Source organism: Schistocerca gregaria, chromosome 1, assembly GCF_023897955.1.
Source record: "Schistocerca gregaria isolate iqSchGreg1 chromosome 1, iqSchGreg1.2, whole genome shotgun sequence".
NCBI classification, from domain to species: Eukaryota; Metazoa; Arthropoda; class Insecta; order Orthoptera; family Acrididae; genus Schistocerca; species Schistocerca gregaria.
Genome location: NC_064920.1, coordinates 194,497,647 through 194,524,803, shown reverse-complemented (window position 1 = coordinate 194,524,803; position 27,157 = coordinate 194,497,647). Strand labels below are relative to the sequence as shown.

At 43.9% G+C, this 27,157-nt stretch overlaps 1 protein-coding gene across 1 annotated transcript in view; it reads right to left on the bottom strand.

The window, feature by feature from the left end:
* LOC126337358 (uncharacterized) overlaps positions 1 to 27,157 on the bottom strand; it is a 73,424-nt gene that overhangs the window by 23,563 nt on the left and 22,704 nt on the right. The window contains exons 3-5 of the mRNA XM_050001465.1: positions 26,270 to 26,554; positions 14,040 to 14,164; positions 8,644 to 8,814 (exon numbers count right to left, since the gene is read on the bottom strand). Coding sequence (XP_049857422.1) covers positions 8,644 to 8,814; positions 14,040 to 14,164; positions 26,270 to 26,554 — 581 coding nt within the window. The remainder of the gene's footprint in view (positions 1 to 8,643; positions 8,815 to 14,039; positions 14,165 to 26,269; positions 26,555 to 27,157) is intronic.

The window sequence follows — 27,157 nt, the reverse complement described above, 5'->3', positions numbered from 1 at the left end:
AGCTCCCATCTCCGACGCCTTCACTACGCACTACAGACACCTCTGTTACCACTTACTGGCCAGCGTGGTGCCCATTGCCGAGGTTCCTCAGAAGATGCATCGAATGCTAGACGCCGCAGCAGCTGGTCTCCTCACCACAGACGTAACCACCGAAGGTTTCCTTGCAGCTGTGGCTAAGGGATCACTGATTTGGTGTCTTGTCCCAGAAGACTTATTGCTTCAGTTTTACTGAACCTTCCAAGATCTGACGCTATTGTATGGTGACATATGCTCTGGGAACTTTCGTCCGGTGCGATGCTACCGCCACCAACGTTCATGAAAGGCTTACTGGGGAGGAACATGGCTTGATAGTTACTGACCGATCACGTTATTAAATTCTGATTTCAAGATTTTCACTCGCGCTCTAGCTATGTGATTCAAACATATGTTACGACAAGTAGCGACCTGTGAAAAAACCTCCTTTGGCGGCGATAATGGTATCCAGACTGCACTCGGTGATTATCGAGATGCGATCACCAAGACAACACATTCTCGACTGCCAGGTGTTTTAATCTTAATCTACTTCAATCAAGCATTCAACCGCGCCAGTCATACATTCCTCATTGCAGTAATGAACGGGTGGCGATTCCCCAGACGTTCATGCAGGCGATCAAGTGCCTACTTTGATAAGTGATGCCCAGGCCTCTCTCCAGCGGAAGACTAACAGAATCTATACGGAACGAGCTCTCAGTAAGGCTGGATTGCCAGATGTTGACCGTGCTTAACGCCAACTCGATGGAACCACTCATCTGCGGATTAGAGTGGGGCTTGACGGGTATTCTACACCGGGAGCACGTTTTCCGCTATCGCGCGGACACATACGACTTGACCCTCGTCGTACGTTCAGCAGCAGCAATATAAGTCACGATTCAATGGGTTACCCATTACAGGGTGGGACAGGAAGTGCTAAGAACGTTACAAAATCGTGAACCTTGAATATCAGCTGGGGCCTCCCCACAGGTAGCATAGCTCCTTTTAACTAGAGGACACTCACTTCCATCTCAGGGTGGTATACATGTCCGACATTCACCGTACCTCGGCAATCAATTTTCGGGTGCTACTGCATAGTTCGCAGCTATTTCGAGACTCCCGCTGACATCATTGGCATATATCCCACCTCCAATCGCACACATCTGTCTATTCTTTATGGAATACAGCTACATGGGCGCCGAGCTCCCAAAGACCAGGAAGATGACCAACTGCAAAATCTACCGTCTTCTTTTATCGTCCTCATCCCGAAACCCCATCGAAGCATATCACACCCATGTTTCGCGAGCTACAGTTTGGAAAACGATTCATCAACCGTACCACATCACTGAAACCACTGCTACGTGATACCTTCCCGTCAACGGCATATGTTGCAATACATAAACTGTATCGTATCTCGATGGTGGTCTCGCCCTATGCCTCAAGTACAATGTCGGATTTACGCCGTTTCGAGTGTGGGGCAGAAGCGGCTGTCTGGATCCTTGTACAGTGGCTTTCTGTCGTCGAGTACCACCACATCACATCTCTCCAATCCTGATGCGACCTATTTTCCATCACCTAATTGGCACTCCATCTCATGAATTAAAGTCTCGTCAGGAACGACAACGTCGATAAAACAGACTTCAGCACACATCTCCATATACACCACACCCTGCGCCGACATCAACACTATCAGGTCAGTTTCACGAACTATTTACACAGTATTTTCGCCAACTCGTCCAGGAGCTGGAATTTTGACGAAACCCGCAAACCAAGGCAGGACGAAGCATCACTCAAACTACAGAACGCACACTACTCTGACGGCGAGACACCATGGAGCATGGCGCCGCAAGTCTTCCCAGTTTCTTCAACTTTCTCCTTCCTTTTTTCTCTTTATATTTTAAGTATTTTCCCTCACAAACGTTTATTTATATATGGTTTTATATCTGCAGCCTTATGTGTTTTTCTTTTTCATGCGCTGCGCTATTATAGCGATTTGCTAATCACTTACAAAAAAAAGGTAGATTCTCCCTTCCTACATATCCCAAAGTCATATGATGTAGTGGGGAGATATTAATTATACAAGCAGTGCTCTAAATTAAATAAAGGAAATAAAGAGGACGCTTAAGGGAAAAAGGGCAACGGCCTTGCCGCAGTAGATACACCGGTTCCCGTCAGATCACGGAAGTCTAGTGCTGTCGGGCGTGGCCGGCACTTGGATGGGTGACCATCCCGCAGCCATGCGCTGTTGCCATTTTTCGGAGTGCACTCAGCCTCGTTATGCCAAATGACGAGCTACTCGACCGAATAGTAGCGGCTCCGGTCAAAGAAAACCATCATAAAGACCGGGAGAGCGGTGTGTTGACCACACTCCCCTCCTATCCGCATCCTGCGCTGAGGATGACACGGCGGTCGGATGGTCCCAATGGGCCACTTGTGGCCTGAAGACGGAATGCTGAAGGGGAGAAAAGTTGATAGAGGACTTTCCCGCGAATGGCAAAGGTCCCGAGTTCCAGTCTCGGTCGGCACACAGTTTTAATCTGCCAGGAAGTTTCATATCAGCGCACATCCACCGTAGAGCGAAAATTTAATTCTGAATCGCACAATGAGTTTAATATCTGCTGGACCTATGAGTAATATTATTTGAAAAAAATTATTATTTAAATGATTATTACTTATTATTAAATTTTTATTAAAATGGAAATTTTTTAATATACTCCGTCCGAACAGGCATCAGAAGACTTAGCGGTACCGCCGTGTCATCCTCAGCCGATATGTATCACCGGACTCAGATATGGAGGGGCTTGTGGTCAGAACGTCGCTCTCCCCTCCGTCGTCAGTTTTCGTGACCAGAGCTACTTCGCAGTCAAGTAGCTCTTCAGTAGGCCCCAGAAGAGCTGAGTGCACGCCGCTTGCCACAGCGCTCAGCGGACCCAGACTGTCACCCATTCTCGTGCTAGCCCAGCCCGGCAGTGCTTAACTTCGGTGAACCGACGGGAACCGGTGTTACCACTGCGGCAAGGTCGTTGGCAATTTTTAATATGCCAGTTTTTTAAGTCCGACTAAAAAGTATAAAACAATTTCTCCTAGGCTCGTACAGATTCCTAATCCCATTCAGATAGTCCGGAAAAGTTGTGTTTGTGAATTTTTAACAGTTATGAACATAATTGTAAGATTTACAACAACAAACTTGGTACACATGCAATAGATAATAGTAAGGAGATAAATCTTTCATGTGTCAGTTATGTATTACATGCGATACATGTTTTTATTTCATTTTAAATCGTACAGGTACTTTCATAATTATTAAAAACTGACAATCACAAACCTTCAGGACAATCTGTGCGGGTTAGGAATTAGTACAAGGCTAGGGAAAAGTATTTTACGCTTTCCGGTCCTATTTAAAAACCGTGGTATATTAAGAAATGATTTCTATTCAAACAGTTATTTTCCTCTTTTTAGTCCTGTATGTATGAAATTTTGCAATCGGTTTCAAATAATTTTATGAGATCATAACAGAGAGCTGTGGTAAATTTTAAGTTTATATCAGTTTGTCTTTATCCGAGTCAAACATTATATTTCTTTCTTCTCCGTACACGTCGCGGAAAACCTGTGAAGGTGAAAATTAGAGAGATTCGAGTTCATAAGGATATTGGATATTGGATGATTGACTGATCTGGCCTTGCAACATTAACCAAAACGGCCTTGCTGTGCTGGTACTGCGAACGGCTGAAAGCAAGGGGAAACTACAGCCGTAATTTTTCCCGAGGACATGCAGCTTTACTGTATGATTAAATGATGATGGCATCCTCTTGGGTAAAATATTCCGGAGGTAAAATAGTCCCCCATTCGGATCTCCGGGCGGGGACTACTCAGGAGGATGTCGTTATCAGGAGAAAGAAAACTGGCGTTCTACGGATCGGAGCGTGGAATGTCAGATCCCTTAATCGGGCAGGTAGGTTAGAAAATTTAAAAAGGGAAATGGATAGGTTAAAGTTAGATATAGTGGGAATTAGTGAAGTTCGGTGGCAGGAGGAACAAGACTTCTGGTCAGGTGACTACAGGGTTATAAACACACAATCAAATAGGGGTAATGCAGGAGTAGCTTTAATAATGAATAGGAAAATAGGAATGCGGGTAAGCTACTACAAACAGCATAGTGAACGCATTATTGTGGCCAAGATAGATACGAAGCCCACACCTACTACAGTAGTACAAGTTTATATGCCAACTAGCTCTGCAGATGATGAAGAAATTGAAGAAATGTACGATGAAATAAAAGAAATTATTCAGATAGTGAAGGGAGACGAAAATTTAATAGTAATGGGTGACTGGAATTCGAGTGTAGGAAAAGGGAGAGAAGGAAACATAGTAGGTGAATATGGATTGGGGCAAAGAAATGAAAGAGGAAGCCGCCTAGTAGAATTTTGCACAGAGCACAACTTAATCATAGCTAACACTTGGTTTAAGAATCATGAAAGAAGGTTGTATACGTGGAAGAACCCTGGAGATACTAAAAGGTATCAGATAGATTATATAATGGTAAGACAGAGATTTAGGAACCAGGTTTTAAGTTTTAAGACATTTCCAGGGGCAGATGTGGACTCTGACCACAATCTATTGGTTATGACCTGTAGATTAAAACTGAAGAAACTGCAAAAATGTGGTAAATTAAGGAGATGGGACCTGGATAAACTGAAAGAACCAGAGGTTGTACAGAGTTTCAGGGAGAGCATAAGGGAACAATTGACAGGAATAGGGGAAAGAAATACAGTAGAAGAAGAATGGGTAGCTCTGAGGGATGTAGTAGTGAAGGCAGCAGAGGATAAAGTAGGTACAAAGACGAGGGCTGCTAGAAATCCTTGGGTAACAGAAGAAATATTGAATTTAATTGATGAAAGGAGAAAATATAAAAATGCAGTAAATGAAGCAGGCAAAAAGGAATACAAACGTCTCAAAAATGAGATCGACAGGAAGTGCAAAATGGCTAAACAGGGATGGCTAGAGGACAAATGTAAGGATGTAGAAGCTTATCTCACTAGGGGTAAGATAGATACTGCCTACAGGAAAATTAAAGAGACCTTTGGAGAGAAGAGAACCAAGTGTATGAATATCAAGAGCTCAGATGGCAGCCCAGTTCTAAGCAAAGAAGGGAAGGCAGAAAGGTGGAAGGAGTATATAGAAGGTTTATACAAGGGTGATGTACTTGAGGACAATATTATGGAAATGGAAGAGGATGTAGATGAAGACGAAATGGGAGATACGATACTGCGTGAAGAGTTTGACAGAGCACTGAAAGACCTGAGTCGAAACAAGGCCCCCGGAGTAGACAACATTCCATTAGAACTACTGACGGCCTTGGGACAACCAGTCCTGAGAAAACTCTACCAGCTGGTGAGCAAGATGTATGAGACAGGCGAAATACCCTCAGACTTCAAGAAGAATATAATAATTCCAATCCCAAAGAAAGCAGGTGCTGACAGATGTGAAAATTACCGAACTATCAGTTTAATAAGCCACGGCTGCAAAATACTAACGCAAATTCTTTACAGTCGAATGGAAAAACTGGTAGATGCAAACCTCGGGGAGGATCAGTTTGGATTCCGTAGAAATGTTGGAACACGTGAGGCAATACTGACCTTACGACTTATCTTAGAAGAAAGATTAAGAAAAGGCAAACCTACGTTTCTAGCATTCGTAGATTTAGAGAAAGCTTTTGACAATGTTGACTGGAATACTCTTTTTCAAATTGTAAAGGGGGCAGGGGTAAAATACAGGGAGCGAAAGGCTATTTATAATTTGTACAGAAACCAGATGGCAGTCATAAGAGTCGAGGGGCATGAAAGGGAAGCAGTGGTTGGGAAAGGAGTGAGACAGGGTTGTAGCCTCTCCCTGATGTTATTCAATCTGTATATTGAGCAAGCAGTAAAGGAAACAAAAGAAAAATTTGGAGTAGGTATTAAAATTCATGGAGACGAAGTAAAAACTTTGAGGTTCGCCGATGACATTGTAATTCTGTCAGAGACGGCAAAGGACTTGGAAGAGCAGATGAACGGAATGGACAGTGTCTTGAAAGGAGGATATAAGATGAACATTAACAAAAGCAAAACGAGGATAATGGAATGTAGTCAAATTAAATCGGGTGATGCTGAGGGAATTAGATTAGGAAATGAGACACTTAAAGTAGTAAAGGAGTTTTGCTATTTAGGAAGTAAAATAACTGATGATGGTCGAAGTAGAGAGGATATAAAATGTAGACTGGCAATGGCAAGGAAAGCGTTTCTGAAGAAGAGAAATTTGTTGACATCGAATATAGATTTATGTATCAGGAAGTCGTTTCTGAAAGTATTTGTTTGGAGTGTAGCCATGTATGGAAGTGAAACATGGACGATAACTAGTTTGGACAAGAAGAGAATAGAAGCTTTCGAAATGTGGTGCTACAGAAGAATACTGAAGATAAGGTGGATAGATCACGTAACTAATGAGGAGGTATTGAATAGGATTGGGGAGAAGAGAAGTTTGTGGCACAACTTGACTAGAAGAAGGGATCGGTTGGTAGGACATGTTTTGAGGCATCAAGGGATCACAAATTTAGCATTGGAGGGCAGCGTGGAGGGTAAAAATCGTAGAGGGAGACCGAGAGATGAGTACACTAAGCAGATTCAGAAGGATGTAGGTTGCAGTAGGTACTGGGAGATGAAGCAGCTTGCACAGGATAGAGTAGCATGGAGAGCTGCATCAAACCAGTCTCAGGACTGAAGACAACAACAACAACAAGGATATTTACCAGCAATGTATTCTACCATGAACCATTCTCGTCTGAAACAGGAAATGGCAGTGGTACACAAAGTACACTCCGACACACACCAGACAAGAAAGCAAATTAACATTGCATTATCATCCAGTTCTGAGCATTTTTAAAAGTTTTGAGTCTCTAACTCTAGAGCACCGAATAGATAGACAGACAGATAAGAAAGCGACTATTAACGTGTTAAAATGGAGAAGAATGGATTAGTAGCTCCTTGTAACAGTGGCTGAAAAATGGCTGTCAGCATCCCCGCAATTTGGTAGCTCTGTGGGATCCAGTCATTAATATTCAGTAATTTTCTGGTCAAATGTCTTTACATCTTACTATATACTTACACTATGTGATCAAAAGTATCCTGACACCCCCAAAAACATACATTTTTCATATTAAGTTCATTTTCTGCCACCAACTGCCAGGTGCCCCATATCACCGACCTCAGTAGTCATTACACATCGTGAGAGAGCAGAATGGGCTGCTCGGCGGATCTCACGAACTTCCAACGTGGTCCAGTGAGTGGATGTCACTTGTGTCATGTCTCCGTACGCGAGATTTCCACACTCCTAAACATCCCTAGGTCCAGTGTTTCTGATGTGATAGTGGAGTGGAAACGTGAAGGAACACGTACAGCAGAAAAGCGTACAGGCCGACCTCGTCTTTTGACTGACACAGATTGCCGACTGTTGATGGTTCAAATGGCTCTGAGCGCTATAGGACTTAACTTCTGAGGTCATCAATCCCCTAGAACTTAGAACTACTTAAACCTAACTAACCTAAGGACATCACACACATAGCCATGCCCGATGCAGGATTCGAATCTGCCCCCGTAACGTTCGCGTGGTTCCAGACTGAAGCGCCTAGAACCGCACGGCCACCCCGGCCGTCTCCGACGGTTGAAATGGGTCGTTATGTGTAATAGGCACACATCTATCCAGACCATCACACAGGAATTCCAAGCTGCATCAGGATCCACTGCAAGTACTATGACAGTTAGGTGGAAGGTGAGAAAACTTAGATTCCATGGTCGAGCGACTATTCATAAGCCACACAGCACGCCGGTAAATGCCAAACGACGCCTCGCTCGGTACGACGCCTCGCTCGGTGTAAGGAGCGTAAACATTGGACGGTTGAAAAATGGAAAAACGTTGTGTGGAGCGACGAATCACGGTACACAATGTGGCGATCCGATGGCAGTATGTGGGTATGGAAAATGCCCTGTGAACGTCACAGTGCCAACAGTAAAATTCGGAGGCGGTGGTGCTATGGTATGGTCGTGTTTATCATGGAGGGGGTTTGCGCCGCTTGTTGTTTTGCGTTGCAGTATCGCAGCACAGGCCTACTTTCATATTTTAAGCACCTTCTTCCTTCTCACTGTTGAAGAGCAATTCGGGGATGGGGATGGCGATTGCATTTTTCAACACGATCGAGCACCTGTTCATAATGCAGGGCCTGTGGCGGATTGGTTACACAAATACATCCCTGTATTGGACTGGCCTGCACAGAGTCCTGATCTTAATCTTATAGAACACCTTCGGGATGTTTTGCAACACCGACTTCGTGCCAGGCCTCACCGACTGACATCGATACCTCGCCTCAGTGCAGCACTCCGTGAGGAATGGGCTGCCATTCTCCAAGAAACCTTCCAGCACCTGACTGAAAGTATGCTTGCGAGAGTGGAAGCTGTCATCAAGGCCAAAAGTGGGCCAACACCATACTGAATTCCAGCATTACTTATGGAGGGCGCCACGAACTTGTAACTCATTTTCAGCCAGTAGTCCGGATACTTTTGATCACATAGTGTATATGAGGAGCCTATAAATAAGTGTACGTACGTCCACATGCGCGAGCGTGCGCTGAAGTCGATGAAGTCGAGTCTGTGGTGTGACAGCATCAGCGACGACAGCGCGAGGTCAATGGTGCCATCGTACAGCATGCCCGCTTGCCCGTCGATCGAGCCATTCGGCGTGAGATAGCCGTATGACTCCGTCTTGTACAGCACGACCCTAAACATACACAGCACAAGGAGTAGTCACGATGTAATGAAGCGACGCCAGTTACTTTTTTTTTCACTTTACGACTATGGCTCAGCTGCTGGCTATAGTGCGGACACTTAATGTGGCAGTCAGTCGGCAGCATAAACAAAAGAGGGCAGCCCCATCTCCCCCTCTCAGGGCTGGCAGCCCACGTCCGTGTTCTGCGGAAAAAGAACTTATACATTGTCGTAGGGATCGCCGTGAGAGTCCTCGTCGATCCACGTCATGGAACAGGATTAGACTCTTCGCTAGTTTCCATATAACAGAAAATAACGAGCAATGCAGAACATTTTCCACATCATTACTGAGTGTCGTATTCATGATGTACGGAATGAGTATTAATCTAATCGAATCTAACCTAATCAAAGCAAAACAGAGTACACATAACATTCGGTAACGACTACTTCGTATTTACTTTCCGATATTGGAAGGAGGGAGAGTGTCTTACCAAACCATGATTCAAGACATCCCCTCCGCTCCCCCCTTCCGGTCCCCTCCGACCTAAAATCGTCACGTTAAAGTGTCCGCGCTACACCTTACAGGGGAATTGTCAAACTTCTCAGATTGAAACCTGCAATAATATTTTTGGAACTGGTATAAACGCCACTTGCAAAACACAAGTTAAATTTCAGCTGCCGCTACACGCTGGATGTTATTTAAAACAGCCCGCAAACCGAAATTTCCCGGCTTGGTGAATGCAGCTAACTGATTGGCAGCCCCTGGATATACCTAGCAGTTGTTGCGGTGCACGTAGTAAACAGTTTTTCTTTTTAAATACGCGCTACACTTATCGAACAGCAATATCGCTTCAAGGCTTCTTTAAACGTGGAAGCAAATGTTCGCCTTCTTACAGTACTTTCTTTTAAGTTCTGGTAGAAATTATGGGTCATACCGGCGCAATCATATTCTGATTGGTTCAAATGGCTGTGAGCACTATGGCACTTAACATCTTACGATATCAGTCCCCTAGAACTTATAATTACTTAAACCTAACTAACCTAAGCACTTCACACACATCCATGCTCAAGGCAGGATTAGAACCTGCGACCGTAGCAGTCCCGCGGTTCCGGACTGAAGCGCCTAGAACCGCACGGCCACCGCAGCCGGCTCATATTCTGAAGTCCAATAAACAATCTGAGCAGTGTCATCGCGCAGGTGATGGCAACTCTGTGAATGTTTTGCTGCGTGCTATAGAGATATACAGCAGACACCAACGAAAGCCATAAATAGAAATGTGTGACGATTATGCATGGTGCAAAATGGTGGATGAACTTTCAGATGAAAAATTAAATAATGCAGAAATATGGCTAAAAACGGCTGACGTTTTGCATGCTACAGACTGCAAAACCGTCGGTGGCGAAGAAACTACACGTAGTAATACTACTGAATAATCTGTGAATGATAGCGTAACATTTTATTATCTCCGGAAGAAAATTCAAAAACTAAAATTGCCTCGTTAGACGAAGGTTAAGCGGTGGTGAACTGGGCGAACTACAGTGCTTATCACAGATGCAAAGAATAAGACCACTGGTATTAGTGAATCTGGCGTGTAACTGTAAATCGGTCTAATTTTGAAAATAAAATGCAGGGCAAAATAACTATTTCATTTGAAGGCGACAGTCGTACAAAGGTGACTGCGGCGTCAGTTTTTGAGTCTTCTATTCAGACACAATAACGCCCTTGATAGGAGCGAATAGTTAATTGCTACGTCTTATTTGTTTGTCTCCAAGATACGTCTGGAAAGTTGCCATCACGTGTGAAAAGGTCAATGTTCGACACAGAAATTCTTCTGGTAGACACATTAAAGCCTGTAAAAATGGTGGATAAGTAGTAATACGTTTTTCATCAGTCACGCTGAAATTTAACCCTTTTATGGAGTCAAACTGTTAGCGTCCCAACGAGACGTTACGTCGAAATCGTGTTGGTGCTCGGCAGTTGTGGAAACTGTTGCCTACTTCATTTAGGAACTTCAACCTCAAAAAGCTAGACCAGCAAGTGCAACTCTCGTTACAGACCGGCAAGTGCAACTCTCGTTACACATTAATTTAGACAAATTAATCAAAATGTCCGAAGCGTGGGTAACTGTACTGCAACGGAAATACCGTCACAGCGAGACAACAAATTAAATATGCAAGTAACTAACTATATTTATTATTTACGGGTCGTCTACTTGGGACAATCGAGGTGCACTCAGCCTCGTGATGCCAAGTGAGGAACTACTCGACCGAATAGTAGCGGCTATGGTCAAAGAAAACCATCATAACGACCTGGAGAGCGGTGTGCTGACCACACGCCCCTCCTATTCGCATCCTCAACTGAGGATGACACGGCGGTCGGAGGGTCCCGAGGGGCCACTTGTAGCCTACAGACGGAGTGCTTTTTAATTGGGACAATCGCGTTTACAACTGCAAGGCAAGAATTCATTGAACAATATCGGTTTATTGTGAACAAAGTTGTACACGAACCACAGATAACAATTACTAAGCTTTTGCTATCATGAGAAAAATCTGTTCTCCGAATGCTGGCGTCAAACTGTGGCTCACTAGAAATTTATTTGTACCTTAATGTACGCCTAAAACATTGGAGGATACGCCAAATCAAACTTGAAATCTGTTTTGGAATCGCAGCAAACTTTCGTAATATGCACAGTTCCCAAATGCAAAGTAGTCGAGTGTAAGACTCGCGAAATAAGACAAGCAATCAAGCATCCTAAGTAGCGCTGCAAATCCTGCAAATTGTCATCTGCTCAGATAACAGAGAACGCTAATTGAGAAATGGGAAACTTAATCAGAACATGCACCTCAAACCCCAAGTCAGTAACCGAATGCAAACTGGTTGAGATGCCAGCCGACACTAGTTGCCACAGCTACAGACACCCCCTCCACAACACGTCCCGAAACAGAATCCTCGTCTCTAAATCTCGAAGAAACTCAGCCTGGAGGGGATGATCTCCAGACATCGTCACAGAGAACAGGGAGAATTCAGATTTCTTCTCCAGAATTGAGGGGAAGTCTGCGCAAGTTTACCACTCTTAGCTTACTGAATGAAATTTAGTATGCAGAAGGTGGGTACTGAGTCCTAATCAGGTTCCGCTCTTTTATCGAGTCCTTCTCGCTAAAGCCCGGTCATGGACAAGGTTCACATGACTAGATAACCAAATTCTGAAGCGAAGGCAACGAGTTTTACCACAATAGGCTAGCAGCGCCGTATCATTATTCTCTTCTGTGTCCCGTGTATCGGAAGGTGAATTCGTTACACATGGCAGTTCTCTGGGGTCTGGTCGGCAATTCCTTTCAAAGGAGAAAACGGCATTCGTAGCCGAAATGGACGAGCTGGGGCTTAGTAGATGCGCTTCTGCGAAAAGCAGTAGCCATGAGTCTCGCCTGCTTCCACCACAGCCTTCGTGACAGACCTCTTGCGGTCACGCTACTCGGCCACTCAGCCCGCTCGCTTTCCACCAAAGTAAACTGAAACTTCCTCCATAGCTAGAAAGCCTGTGCTTTCCTGAAACATAATAAAAACTGTATAGATGAAAAGAAAATCATCGCACAATGACAGGTGACTGAAATGTCACAACGCTTTTCTTCCGTTTAGTGAGAACAAATATCGTCTCCTTTTAGATTCTTTCTCAAGTCATAAAAATTCTGAGTATCAGCAGCATTTAGAACTCACACTGTCAAAGTTTTATAGAAAGCGTCCAACTGGTGCGGCGAATGAACTTCAACCATCAGGATGAAAATTTATCCGTCAGTGGAATGCATTTTTTAGACTATTAACATACAAAATCATTGTATGCGGACCATGGCATTTTTCAGTGTACCACCGTAGCAATAATCTTAACTTACAGACCGTAAAACGATCTGATTTTCTCTCTTCGGTTTCAGAATGTAATTAAACATGCAGACTACACTAAACACCGCCCGAATAGGACATGGAGGCTCAACTGTAGAGACCTGCCGCCGTGTCATCCTAAGCCCAAATGGGCCACTGGATGCGGACATGGAGGGTCATGTGGTCAGCACACCGTTCTCCCGGCTGTATGTTGGTTAACGAGACCGGAGCCGCTACACCGCAATCAATTAGTTCCTCAGATTGCCTCACAAAGGCTGAATGCACCCCGCTTGCCAACAGCGCTCGGCAGACCGAGTGGTCACCCATCCAAGTGCTAGCCCAGCCCGACAGCGGTGATCTGATCGGAACCGGTCTTACCACTGCGGAAAGGCCATCGGCAAAAACATGCAGGCACTTCTCATAATATACCGACTGTAGCAGAACTGTACATTTATGGAGCCAATCGATACAAACGGTACGCAACCGTCTCTATACGATCATCTCTGTCAGATAACCGAACAGTTCTGTCAGCGCCCCTGATGCGTATAGAAGGTGGGTCAAGGGATCGTCTGGAAGGGAACCTAAATCATGGCCTCGGATTCTGTTCACGGACGAGTTCATGATTTGACTGTCGTCGAACGACGGTTACAGAAGAATGTGCTGGGAACCAGTTGCCGACGCATTTCCCATGCATTATGCCATCGGGTTCTGCAGGAACCTGCGTCAGTCGTTTTGGACCGCTACCATGAGTGGAATCTGTCTCTTCGCATCGCTGTCAAGGGTAATGTGAGGGTTGTGCCGTTACTGGACAAGGTCCTCCAAGATATTGTCTTCTTACTGCCAACTTTTCTGCCTATGGATTCGTTTAGCAATAGCACCCCCCCGCTTCCCCCCCCCCCCCCCCCCCCCCCCCCACTTTGTCCTGTTTCTAAGCACTTTATGTTGGATACTGCAACTGCATTCAGAACCTGTACCTCATGTACAGTAAAGATGACACTTTCGGCTATGAACGTCAGTCCGAAGCCAGCGTATGCACCATCTGAGTCATGAAAGAAGTGCGCTCAACATCCGCTGTCCGCAGCTCGTGGTCGTACGGTCGCGTTCTCGCTTCCCGAGCACGGGGTCCCGGGTTTGATTCCCGACGGGCTCAGGGATTTTCATTTGCCTCGAGATGACTGGGTGTTTGTGTTGTCCTCTTCATTTCATCATCATTCATGAAAGGGGCAGGAATGGACTGAGCAAAGGTTGGGAATTTGTACGGGCGCTGATAACCCCGCAGTTGAGTGCCCCACAAACTAAACATCATCATCATCATCATCATCAACAACAACATCCGTTGCTAGCTCCGCAGAGCGGCTACTTACGAGAAGTTGAACATGAAGCTGAGCTTCTGGCACAGGTCCCAGCCGAAGCGGATGTTGGTGTCCAGGTGTCGGTCCTGCACCACGAGCAGGCGCTCTCCCAGCCTGTCCGGGGCCGTATCCACTACCTGCCGAGCCACAGAGGCGCTCCCTCAGCACTTACTCGCCCACACGCTTAAATGCGGGTGCACACAGCTAACGGAAGAACGTAGTAGAGCAAGTTCGCAACCAACAATGGAAATCAACCAAAATAATGTTCAATGAACACAACAGCAAAAAAACTGCAAAAAGGCCGTCAAGTGTTACGTGAAGTTATTTATCTAAAAGCAAGAAATAAAACAGATTAGAGGAACATTTCATCCTCCTTCGAACAATGATTCAAATGATGTACAGCAAATGAGACGTGACGGTCTTCGTAACACATCAGGCAAATATCCGCTAGCACTCTTTAAAATTCTGCGGTTCTAAGAGAAATATTGAAGCTTAAATTCTCATTTGGCGTACCATATGGTGTACTCGTATATCATTTCGAGAATCATACAGACGTGCCTCAAATGTTTCACTAACCTGTTTTATTTCTCAGAGCTACACAAATCATTTCACAAAAAGTTTGCCCATATTTTCACCTTTTTTTGTACTTCATTTTTTTTATTGGCAGTTAAATATCACTCCGGCGCAAATTTTCATGCACAAAATACCTAGAACGTGAAGAGATGAACATTTCGACACTTCGTTTACATATCAAAACTAGACCTCAAACTCGTCAATTTGATATCCCCTCTATCAAAATTCGGACAAGATTCCATTCCATAATTTCTAAGGCACTTTGTTTTTTCTTTGTTCAAACATTTAACCGAAAATATAATTATATATAATAAAAATGAAGCTGTAGAGCGAGATGAGAAGGCTTTTTATGTGGAACAGACAGACATCCACGACATCGTGCGAACAACAGGGTCAAGTGAAGTGGTAGATTCCTTCTTTTTAGACTTCCGAATTGCGTCGTGTACTAACAAATGTATGACTAGACTGAGTGTCTACGCAGGCAGATGACTGGCTCGATGAATATTTGAATATAAGGTTAGTAGACTCCAGAAGAATCGTACTGGACGATGAATGTCCTTCGAAAACGAAAGGAACAGCAGGAGTTCAAACTCAGATCTTGAGACCTGCCATTGCAGCAGCAGTAACCGATCTCACAATTGCGCCAGACACTTGTTGTATTATATAGGCGTTGCCGACTGCAGCGCCGTATTCTGTCTGTTTACACATATCTGTATAACAATTCACATGCCTATACCAGTTTCTTTGGCTCTTCAGTGTATCTAAGTAGGTATTTAGGGGCAATGATAGAACCAAACTGACTAGACAAAGAAGCAAACAGAAACAAATTCCGGAAAATAGAATTGGCTTGGCAATTAACAAAAGGCATTGACAATTAATTATCACTCTCAAAATTCTTCTAGGACAGATAACAGTACCATACTCAACAATGAGTTAAACATTGCTGAGAGATGGAAACAGTACTTCATGGAGCTCCTCAACTATGCTGCATCTAAAGAACTGTTATAATTTCTACTTCCTCACACTGTAGATTTAGATTAGCCAACATGCACACAGGAGGGCATACAGTTTCAGATAATGAAGCTGAGGACCGACAAATATCTAGGAGAAGATGGAATCCAGGCAGAAGTCAGTCAAGGAAGTAGATCCCAGAAGATTGGAATACAGCGGTCATCTGCTCTATACTCGTCATCTATGTGCTGCGACGCCTCACCGAAAAGATATGGGAAAATGGCGAAAGCCTGCATGTGCTCTTCATAGATTTTAAGGAGGCGTATGCTGCAACCACCGGAAGAACTTTATGAATTGCCTAACTGAGTTCGGAATACCAAGAAAATCGTGAGCCTCATTCGAGTTTGTCTCACTGATTTCAAAGGAAAAGTGAAGTTCGGGAACCAGGTCATGGAGAGATTTTACATAAATACAGGGTTGAGACAAGGAGAGCCGGCCAGGGTGGCCGAGCGGCTCTAGGCGCTAGAGTCTGGAACCGCGCGACCACCACGGTCGCAGGTTCGAATCCTGCCTCGGGCATGGATGTGTGTGATGACCTTAGAATAGTTAGGTTTCTGTAGTTCCAAGTTCTAGTGGACTGATGACCTCAGAAGTTAAGTCCCATAGTGCTCAGAGCCATTTGAAATTTGAGACAAGGAGATGGTTTGTCACCGGTGTTGTTTAACCAGGCGCTCGAAAAGTTGACCAGGGAAGTTTTCCATAAGAATCGATGTAGAGTGTGAGAATATCGCGTACCTCTCATTTGTCGACGATGTGGCCCTGTTGTCAAGATCTAAGGAAGAACTGACGTGGATGAGCGACAGCGTGGAGGCGGCAGCGAGCAGAATCGGTTTCCTTACGAATAAATCCAAGATCGAGTATCTCGTGATGAGAAGAGCTGATGCTTATTGAAAGGCCCACTGCAGCCTCTAGTAGTCGGAATCTTATCACCCACAAGGGTATAATTTTAAATACTTGGGGGTAATCAAAGTGGGGATCCAAGCAGCAACCCGATCGTACTTCAGTCTGAGTCAGCTTTTCAAATCACGCAGTCTATCAAGGAATTTCAATTTCCAGTTGTACAAAACACTGATCTAGTCCGTAGGGCTGTAGGCTTGCGTAACCTGGAGTGACCGGAGGAAAACAAGAAAAACCTTATTGTTTTCTAGTGTAAAAAGTCTTAGGAAAGATCCATAGTCTAATATAAGATGCGATCACTGGAGGATGAAGGATCTGCCATAATTGTGAGTTGGGTGAAATCTACACTATCATAAACACTGTAAGCTTGATGAGAAGCAATCGGCTATTTTAGGCATGACTTGTCGCTGAGATGGATAAGCACCGATGGCCTTTGATATCCATGGATTTTGCTCCTTGCGCAAGGACACCACTAGGAAGTCCAAAGAAAATGTGGGGATATGGAATCAATGACTTACTGCAGATCGGCGTAGAGAGTCATTGGCGACAGAAGGCACCAAACAGAATCCAGTGGAAGAAGAGTCTTGTAGCTGCGCGCGGTCCTGGGCTGCTCGCGTAAAGTAAAGTAAGTAAGTAAGTAAGTAAGTAATCACTGTCAGCTAACACAAAAATTCTACTCTACAACACTGTCAATAAACCGGAGTGCCTAATACAGCGAAATGTACAGGGTGAGGCAAAAGTCTGGATGGACCCTTATAAAATTCGAACGGTGTGAGGAATCGTTATGGCGTCTGGTGTGGGGTGTATGTAGGAGGGAGCGCAACTTATTGGAACTATGGCGACAGCTGCGGCCGTCTTGAAATCCGACATCTTCGATTTGGATTACGTGTTTCAAAAGAGGAGGGGATCATGTGGCACATCATTTTTCACTGCCTCTTTCTCAGGAATATACATGTGAAATCTATTTTAAGATAACGTTATTTGTGTAGGACTTAAGAGTTGTTAATGTTTAGGGTACGTGTCAGATTAACAGAGTTCGCATTACACAATACGTACTGAATGACCTCCAATGCACTGGATACACAATCGGAGCCTTTTTTGCCAGTCCTCTGCACACGTCACAGGATCTGTGGATCAACAGAGTCACACGCCTCCTAAATACGCCGGCGAAGATTGGCTGCACTGTTGATTTTTACCTCACACACAGTTGATTTCAAATATCCTCACAGGTAATGGTCAAAAGGTGTAACAACTGGGAACCGTGGTGGTAATTCGATAGAACCCCTGCTAACTATGCTGTGACCTCCAAACTGTTCATCTAGAAACAGTCTAACTTCAGTAGCACCGTCTTGGAAGAGTGTTTGGAAAATCGCCCTGTGGCTTCAACAGCGTTGGAAGCGTATAATCACGGATCATGTTAAGATATGTCTGCACATTTAAATTTCCATCAATAAACGTCGGATCCACGATTCTTGTGTCCCAAACCCCCACACCAAACTATTACTCTTTGGCCACTAGTACCTATACAGGGATTCAGCCACGAGGAGTTTGCATACGCCCAGCAATGCTGATTCTGTTTGTGTGCTTCTCTTTGCATATAAAAATTTGCTTCGTCACTGAACGAAACCAGTCGTATGAAGTTTGGATTTCTGTTACACTGATCCAGACCCCTTTTTGAAAGCTACACTCGCCGGTCATTGCCATTCTCCGAGAGATGATGTTGCACCTGTAACTTGTGCGGGTGCCATTAGAGTGCCGGCAATACTAGCAGGATTCAACCCTGAATGACACCAGATATTGCTGATAACTGGTGCTTACTGCGATGTGGCTTTTCACAGTTGCTGCTGCAGTCTCCTCGTCGGTGGCTGTTCTTGGACGTCCACTGCGTGGCTTGTAAACCACAGAACCTGTTGCAAGAAATTTCTCTTGGATATTGTCAAACGTGAAATATTATTTCTCTCAGGATGCCGCGCATTGAAGTCAGCAGCAGTCACTCTGGTACTTCGTCCACCACTCATTAGCACAGTGTCAACGCCTTCCTGCTGTATAAGTACCACTGTAAATCAACTACAACAATAAACATAATTGATCACGTCCTCGCAATTTCAAACTTTAACACGTCGTTACTCCTACACAAATAAATATACCTTAAAACAGATTTCGCATGCATATTACTAAGAAAGAGGCAACTCAAAATGATGTGTCACATGACCCCCTTCCCATGTGAAACATGTAAACCAACTCCAAGATGGCGGATTTCAAGATGCCCGCCGCTGTCGCCATAGCTCCTACGAGTTGTACCCCCGCCTACAGATAACCTGTACCAGACGGCATTACGATTCCTCACACCGTTCGTCTTTTATAAGGATGTATACAGACCTTTGCCTCACCCTGTATAGCTCCCAACGAAAGAGAGAAATTGAAAATATGGAGAAAAGAAAAGGAAGGTACTACGGAAAATACCCGGTCCAAGAAAAGTTGGGCGTACATGGATGATAAGAAGTAACGAAGGAATCTACACCCAAACTCAAAAACTATCTGATGCTCTAAGGAAAACGATAATTTCGTTTTATTGTCACTTAATTCGGATGAACCCGGAAAGATTGACTCAAAATACATCTGACCATTTCTACAAAAATCCCAAAACGCATACCAGTTAGTTCAGAGAAGTGAAAAACGACCTAACAGAAATCAACATCCCAAAAGCAGATATTCTAGGTAAACCAACTTTACAAAACAAATGTAGAAGTTTGGTGAATTTTAGGAAAAGGTCAGAAAGAGCATCGCAGTATGCAATGGTGACAGACGAAAAGAACACAGTGAAACAATGCAAAAATACCGGAAAGACCGAAAATCAGGAAAGAAGACAAAGTCATGAGGAAACTGCTTCACATGATTCATAAATGGCCGAAATCGAAGAATAAAAGTGCGAAATACCTTCCTCCATGCTCTGCACAGTAGTTTGCGAACTGATATTTAGAAGTGTTTAGAGTAATTGATTACTGTAGATGGATGAACAGTAAAAGAAAAAAATACAAGAGTTAAACTGCTCTGATGTGCTTTTGCGAAACCAAACAGGGTTTTCAAAGGTAAGCTTGCGATGTGTGGAAAAGAAACGTTTGCAACAAGCATGTACCACTAGTTTGGACTCTTGCCTCTGAGACACAGAGCTCCACTGATACAAACAGTCAAAAACTGAAGGTGGTTGAGCGAGCAGTGGTGTGATACGTGTTGGTAATTACTGGATGAGACAGCGTGAGGAATTGCAATTATAGATAACTTAAACTGGAACTTTTTATTGATAGAAAGGAGTGACACACCTACTGCAGAGACTGCCTACAAGACGCTTGTACGTATTATCTGACAGTAATGCTGCACCGTATCGGATTCTTACCAGACAGAATTGACGGATGACATTGAAAAACTACAAAGAAGAGCAGCTCTTTTTGCATTATCACGAAATAGGGGAGAGAGTGTCATACATATGATATTAGAGCTTGGGTCACAATCATTAAAACAAAGGCGTTTTTCGTTGTGGCGACATCTTTTAACGAAAAATTTCACTCTCAAATTTTCTAATCCGACTGCCAAACTACTCGTATTTTCTTGACTCCCACCTAAACAGCGAGAAGCGATCATCATAATAAAATAAGAGAAATCACACGGAAAGATTCAGAAGTCCATTTTTCCTACGTGCTATTCGAGAGGGGAGCTGTCCACAAACAGCATGAAAGTTGTCCTATGAGCCCTATGTCAAATGCTTAAGTGTGAACTGCAAAGGAGTCATGTAGCTTTAGATGCTGGCTACGAAGAGAAGAATACCCGAGACGACGACTTTGTAAATGAAATGTTCATATGGATTTGTTGTCCAGAAGTCCTCTTCTGGGGAGTTCGGCCGCCTGGTACAAGTCTTTTTTCTTTTTTGACGCCATTTTGGAGACCTGCGCGTCGATGTTGATGAAATGATGATTACAACACACATATCCAGCACCGAACGGTGAAAATCCCCGACCTGTCAGGGAACTGAGAGGAAATTGCTTCACATGATTTGAGAGTCAGCAACGTCAAGCACAAGAGCAAGATATGCTGACGACGACTTGGCAGATAACATTAACAAACATGAAGACACATAATGGATGCATAGCAGATGATGCCAGTAATGCATTAAAAGGCTACAGGAGGCTTTTATCGAGCAGTGGATGCTAAATGGTTGATTATGAGATTTCTCGAACAAGAATCTAATATCACAAGCTGCGACATCGTCGCGAAAAAACAGTGACCCATATATGTAAAAAGTTTCCTTTAATTTACGTCTATGGTGACAAACTTTTTGTTAACAGATTACCTGTTTCGGTCTTTAATGACCATCATCAGATCTGTTTCATAAAAACAAAGTTGTAAGTAGGCTGTTTAGGTTTTTTTATTTGTAACACCACCTCTGTATGAAAATCACTGGCTGTGCTGTGCGCAGTCTTTGGCTGGTTGGCATTGTTGTAATACTCGCCATTGTAGCGTTGGGCAGTTGGCTGTTAGCGGCGCGTAGCGTTGCGCAGTTGGAGGTGAGCCGCCAGCAGTGGTGGACGTGGGGAGAGAGATGGCGGAGTTTTGAAATTTGTAAGAATGGATGTTATGAACTGCTATATATATATATATATTATGACTATTAACGTAAATACATTGTTTGTTCTCTATCAAAATCTTTCACTTGCTAACTATGCCTATCAGTAGTTAGTGCCTTCAGTAGTTTGAATCTTTTATTTAGTTGGCAGTAGTGGCGCTCGCTGTATTGCAGTAGTTCGAGTAACGAAGATTTTTGGTGAGGTAAGTGATTTGTGAAAGGTATAGGTTAATGTTAGTCAGGGCCATTCTTTTGTAGGGATTATTAAAATTCAGATTGCGTTGCGCTAAAAAAAAAATATTGTGTGTCAGTTTAAGCACATTCGTGTATAATTGTTCAAAGAGGACGTTTCAAAGTCCTAATGTAATGCAACCGTAGTGGCATTACGACTTTGTTTTTATGAAACAGATCTGATGATGGTCATTAAATACCGAAACCGGTATTCTGTTAACAAAAAGTTTGTGACCATAGATGTAAATTAAAGGAAACTTAATAATCTAATACTAAAAACTCCATTATTGCAATGTGCTGCAATGAAACCAAGTTTTCATAATGGTGGTACGCAACCACCCTTTCTTCTTAGCTGCTACACCAAACACAACAGCAAATGCCTCTCGGAGTTTCTGGAGACTCCGCATTCGAGATTTTCGTGTTCATGTTTCAGAAAGACGAAATTTAATACTGATATGAAATTCTAATCAGTATGATACTTCTCCAAGAAAATTTAGAAATTCTCACATAAAGAAGAAAGCAAAGTCTTGTTCTTTGACAACCTGCGTGGTGCAAAGATATGACAGGAAAACATACGTAGTGAGATTATATAACTGTTTGCTAATTCTTAAAAAAATTCAAATTAGTGATAAAATCTTATGGGACCAAACTGCATAAGTCATCGGTCCCTAAGCTTACATACTAATTCATCTAACTTAAACTAACTTACGCTGTGGACAACACACACACCCATGCCCGAGCGAGGACTCGAACCTCCGAAGGAGGGCAGCCTCGCGGACCTACACAAGACGCCTAAGACCGCGCGGCTGCTAATTCTCCACGTTGCCATTATAATCTTTATTATCTTGAGTCAGAAACAATTTAGGCACATTACGAAATAGTCCCAATTCATAAAAAGATGAGAAAGAATGAAAAAGCCAAGTAGAAAGAAAAATGACTAAAATTGCAATGATTAAATTTTCTTTTGACAGCTGTAGTAACTGTCATGAGCGATACAGGAACATATCTGAAACTGAAGGCGAAGTTTGGGCGTAGGTCCGTTCTATGCAGAGGTGGGCAGGTGTTTTTAAGTGGAGTAATTTCACAAATCCAGAATTATCGAGACGTAACTACCAGGTCGGGAAGTTCACTCTATCAAATTCATACAGGAGTAGGCTATGCAGTTGCCGATTGAGCTCTACGACACCCGAGACTTCCTGAGTACTCGATACATTGTCTCTCAATGAGAACGTGCTGAAAAATAATCCCTCGCGGTGTAAAAACTCTTAAAGATATTTAAAGAAAACAAACTTTATTGACGTTCTACAGCTTTATTCTTCATATCTACATATTTGCAGCCCTCTGCCGTAAGAGGGCTCCGAATTGTAGCTTATAGCATGGCGGCGTGCAACATAACTATGTCGGTGCCTGAGAAACAGTGTGCTGTAAGTGAGTTTCGCATTCGAACAGTTAGTCCACGCATGGTGCACCGTCTTCTTCAGCCAATGCCAGAACACACACGAGTGCTGCGTCATTTGTAACCATCCAATGCCTTGCGTTCTCTGTCATCGATTAACCTCTATACAGCCCCCACTTGGCCCCAACTGATTTTCATCTGTTTCCAAAACTTAATGAACACCTTCGAGGACTTCACTTTGATAGTGATGAAGCGGTGCAAGCAGAGGGGACATTGTGGATTGAAGAATCTTCCTCAAAATATCAGAGAAATTAAAATCCCTTTAAACTTCAAAGGACAACTAACAGCCCACCTTCTATCAGAAAATCTGCCCCTTCTGCAGCTCATGCTCATCAACCCTCTCCCCCCATCACTTTTCCTTCCACTTCTCTAGTCCACAGCACGTGGTCTCGCGGTCGCGTTCTCGCTTCCCGAGCACGGGGTCCCGGGTTCGATTGGACAGGGTCAGGGATTTTCACCTGCCTCGAGATGACTGGGTGTTTGTGCTGTCCTCATCATGGCAAGACAGGGCTGAGCAAAGGTTCGGAATTTGTACGGGCGTTGATAACCGCGCTGTTGAGCGCCCTCCAAATCAAACATCATCATCATTCCCCTTCCCTACAGATTTCTCTACTGAGAGTCTCTTCTTTCCTAGCAGCCATTGTCACTTTTATTTCAATCTTCTCTTGTATTATCCAATCCGCTTCTTCTAATACAAAACGAGGCTTCGAAAGTGCTAAACTAATGAAAATTGCTTTTCTTACCTCGATTAATTTGTTATTATTATTATTAGTGTTACTATTATTATTATTGTTATTATTATTGTCAATTATTACTCTAATTAATAATGCAAATTATTATTGTTGTACTTGTTATGTAACAACTAATGAATATCATTCTTAATTTCTCCATTAATTTAGCATCATTATCAGTGTTAATATTATTATTGTCATCATCATCATTAAAATAATTAATTATTAATAGCGCAGATTACTATTATTGTTATTGTTGTGTAATATTTTTTGTGTGCGTTGTTTCTGGTCAGGTGTAGGAGATGGTCTTAAGGTCTTAATATGGTCAGGCTGATTGCGAGTAAACAGTAAATAAATAAATAAAATAAAAGGCAGAAGGGAGTGTAGTATTATAGTTTATCGGTACTGCCGGAGCCGGCGCCTCAGTGAAGATACCTGCAGGCGCTGCGAGCAGCGCTTTGAACATCATCAGGGATAGGATGACCTCACGAATGAAGAGCCTCCTGGCCACTGACTAACGAAGGCTGCCAGGTCGGTATATAAGTTGTGGGCCCCGGGCACCAGTCTTCTAGTTCGAGGTTACTTCTGTGGTGCTAGTTGGTGCAGATCGTTACATCAAGCTGTTGATAGCTAACTCTGCCGGCAAATATTCAGTGTCTATAGATACATGACCATGTCGAGCTTTTCTGCTTATAGCCAGCACGGCTGCCACAAGTTGTCAATAATGTTGCAGCAACGAGTTGAGTAAATGATATTTATTCGGCTGCCACAGGTTGTCAATAATGTTGCAGCAACGAGCTGAGTAAATGATATTTATTTAAAGTGCGCTTGTACCAATTAATCCTCTGTCTGCTTGTCCATATTCCTATGGAGAGAGTTATCTTTGCCCACCTTCCACCCATTTATCATTAGCAACGAGGTCGTAACATTTGGCTCCTCCGAACATAATGGTTGCCAACTCGCATCATAACAAGAAGATTGTGGTTTAACGGAAAACGAAATCGGCCGCCTCTTTTTCAAAGGAAGCATCCTGGCATTTGTCTTAAGGAATTTAGGGAAACGACATAAAATGTAATTGTGGAAGGGGAAGGGCCAATGTGGATCTGAACTGCCGTCCTCCCGAATGCGAGTCCAGAGAGAGAAGGGTAAGAAGAGAGGAGGTAAAATGAGAGAGATAAATATTGGATATGAACATTATATCTAAATGTTATTCAACAACTCTAGACAGTGCACCATCGAGAGAGCTGCGATCATAATTACTTCATCAAGCAGAAAGAGTCACTGCTGAAATACGGAAGCACGTTAACCTAAGGAAAGACGCGCGGGTAGCCGTGCGGTCTTGAGCACATTGCCACGGTTCGCGCCGCTCGCCCCGTCGTAGGTTCGAGTCCTCCCTTAAGCTTGGGTGTGTGTGTTGTCCTTAGTGTAAGTTAGTTTAAGTTAGATTAAGTAGTGTGTAAACCTAGGGACCGATGACCTCAGCAGTTTGGAACTTACCACAAATTTCCAAATTTAACCTAAGGAAAAGTAACTGTAGGGTTTTGACGACGCAACAGTTGCGATGTCATTGCAGCTGTTCCTCGTAATGTCCTAAACTCACAGTACAAAATATTAGTCAGCCCCTTCAAAAAAAGCACACAGGCCGCTTTGGAGCGTTGCGTAGATAGAGTAGAACAGGTACCAGAGTTGCGTGAGACGCTCCACCGCTGATGCTAGTCATGGCAGCGTATGGTGTGTACGTTGCGGTCGGCTGTAGGGAGTGCACTAAGATGGACGTGACAATAGCAGAAAGGAACTGTCGTGTTTGAACATGCCCGTGAGCACACAATGAATGAAGCTGCCAGTAAGAAAATTGGTCGTACAATAATCATAAACAACAGAGACGGGAGTGTCGCGGCTTGTCAATGATAGTCGGTTTCACACTCAACGGGAATTTCTGCTGTCAGTCAACGTAGGTCCAAATCAACCAGTTTCAAAGCGAAGTTTGCGTGCGGGGTGGCATGAAAAGGTTATTTGGAGTTTTGCACCTCGCAAAAGGCCATTTCTCACAGCGGCATATAAACATGCACGTCTTCACTGGGCCACAAAACACATTAACACGACAGTAGCGCGTGGTGTGACCTGACGAGTGACGATATTGTCTCTCTTCAAATGAGGCAAGAAACCCAACCCGATGGCCCAGTGAGGTGTTTAACCCATAATATGTGGAGGGCCTGCTTTACACTGTAGGTGATTGTATAGTATCTTGAGGACTTTTCATACCATGTGCTGCCGCCTCTTATTCAGCTTACTATGAGCATGTACTATGATGTTTATTTCAGTATTCTCGAAGACTTAAGTGTTAACCTTTCTTCTATGTCTTTACGACGAATACGCTGGTGGGTACTCCTATCTTCCAAGATAACAGACATGCAAACGTTCCTGCATTGACGCAACTTGTCTCACCCCTACTGCCCCGTTAAATCATCCGATCTCAATGCGATAGAAAATGTCCAGAATTATTCGCATTAGCGGGTGACAAGCTGTTGTCAATATCCGCACAATTTGGCAGCCCTGCTGTATGTAACTGATAACGAGTTGCTGCAAGTGGATACTACATACCTGAAGAACCTTCGGGACTAGCTTCCTCATCTATTTTAGGACGTTATCAAAGCTAGAGTCCCCATTACTTGGAGTTAGCGTAACGTGGTCTGCAGGATGCATAGTGTGCTTATCTAGTTCTCACCACTCCAGCCGCCCCCAGTACGAGGCCGTCGAGAAGCCTCCAGCCGTTGTCCAACGCGGTGCGGTGTAGTACGACCCCAGTATCAGGCGACCAGTGGCCGGCTGGCAGGATGCAGAGCGGCCGCGACGGGTGCACGCGGTAGAGGGCGTCCAACAGCACAGCGCCACCCTGCCGCCGCGCCCAGATGACGTCACTGTCCAGCCGCAGCGGCAGCGCCGCCTCAGGCGGTCCGGAACTCCACACCAGCCAGTGGGACGAGGTGTTTACTAGCTCCATCTGGCCGCTCTGCAACAGCGCCGTCCCTGTCTAAACAGCTCAAAAAGGTTTTGCATCACCTGTGTAAGCTTTATACTCTGGTGCGGCAAGTGAAAGTTTAGCTGCTTGTACAATACCGATATACCGGGTGATCAAAAAGTCAGTATAAATTTAAAAACTTGATGTTGTTGTTGTTGTTGTTGTGGTCTTCAGTCCTGAGACTGGTTTGATGCAACTCTCCATGCTACTCTATCCTGTGCAAGCTCCTTCATCTCCCACTACCTACTGCAACCTACATCCTTCTTAATCTGCTTAGTGTATTCATCTCTTGGTCTCCCTCTACGATTTTTACCCTCCACGCTGCCCTCCAATGCTAAATTTGAGATCCCTCCGCCACACACCGTCAGGTGGCTTGCGGAGTACGGATGTAGATGTAGATGTCTCATTTCCTAATCTAATTCCTTCAGCATCACCCGACTTAATTCGACTACATTCCATTATCCTCGTTTTGCTTTTGTTGACGTTCATCTTATATCCTCCTTTCAAGACACTGTCCATTCCATTCAAATGCTCTTGCAAGTCCTTTGCTGTCTCTGACAGAATTACAATGTCATCGGCGAACCTCAAAGTTTT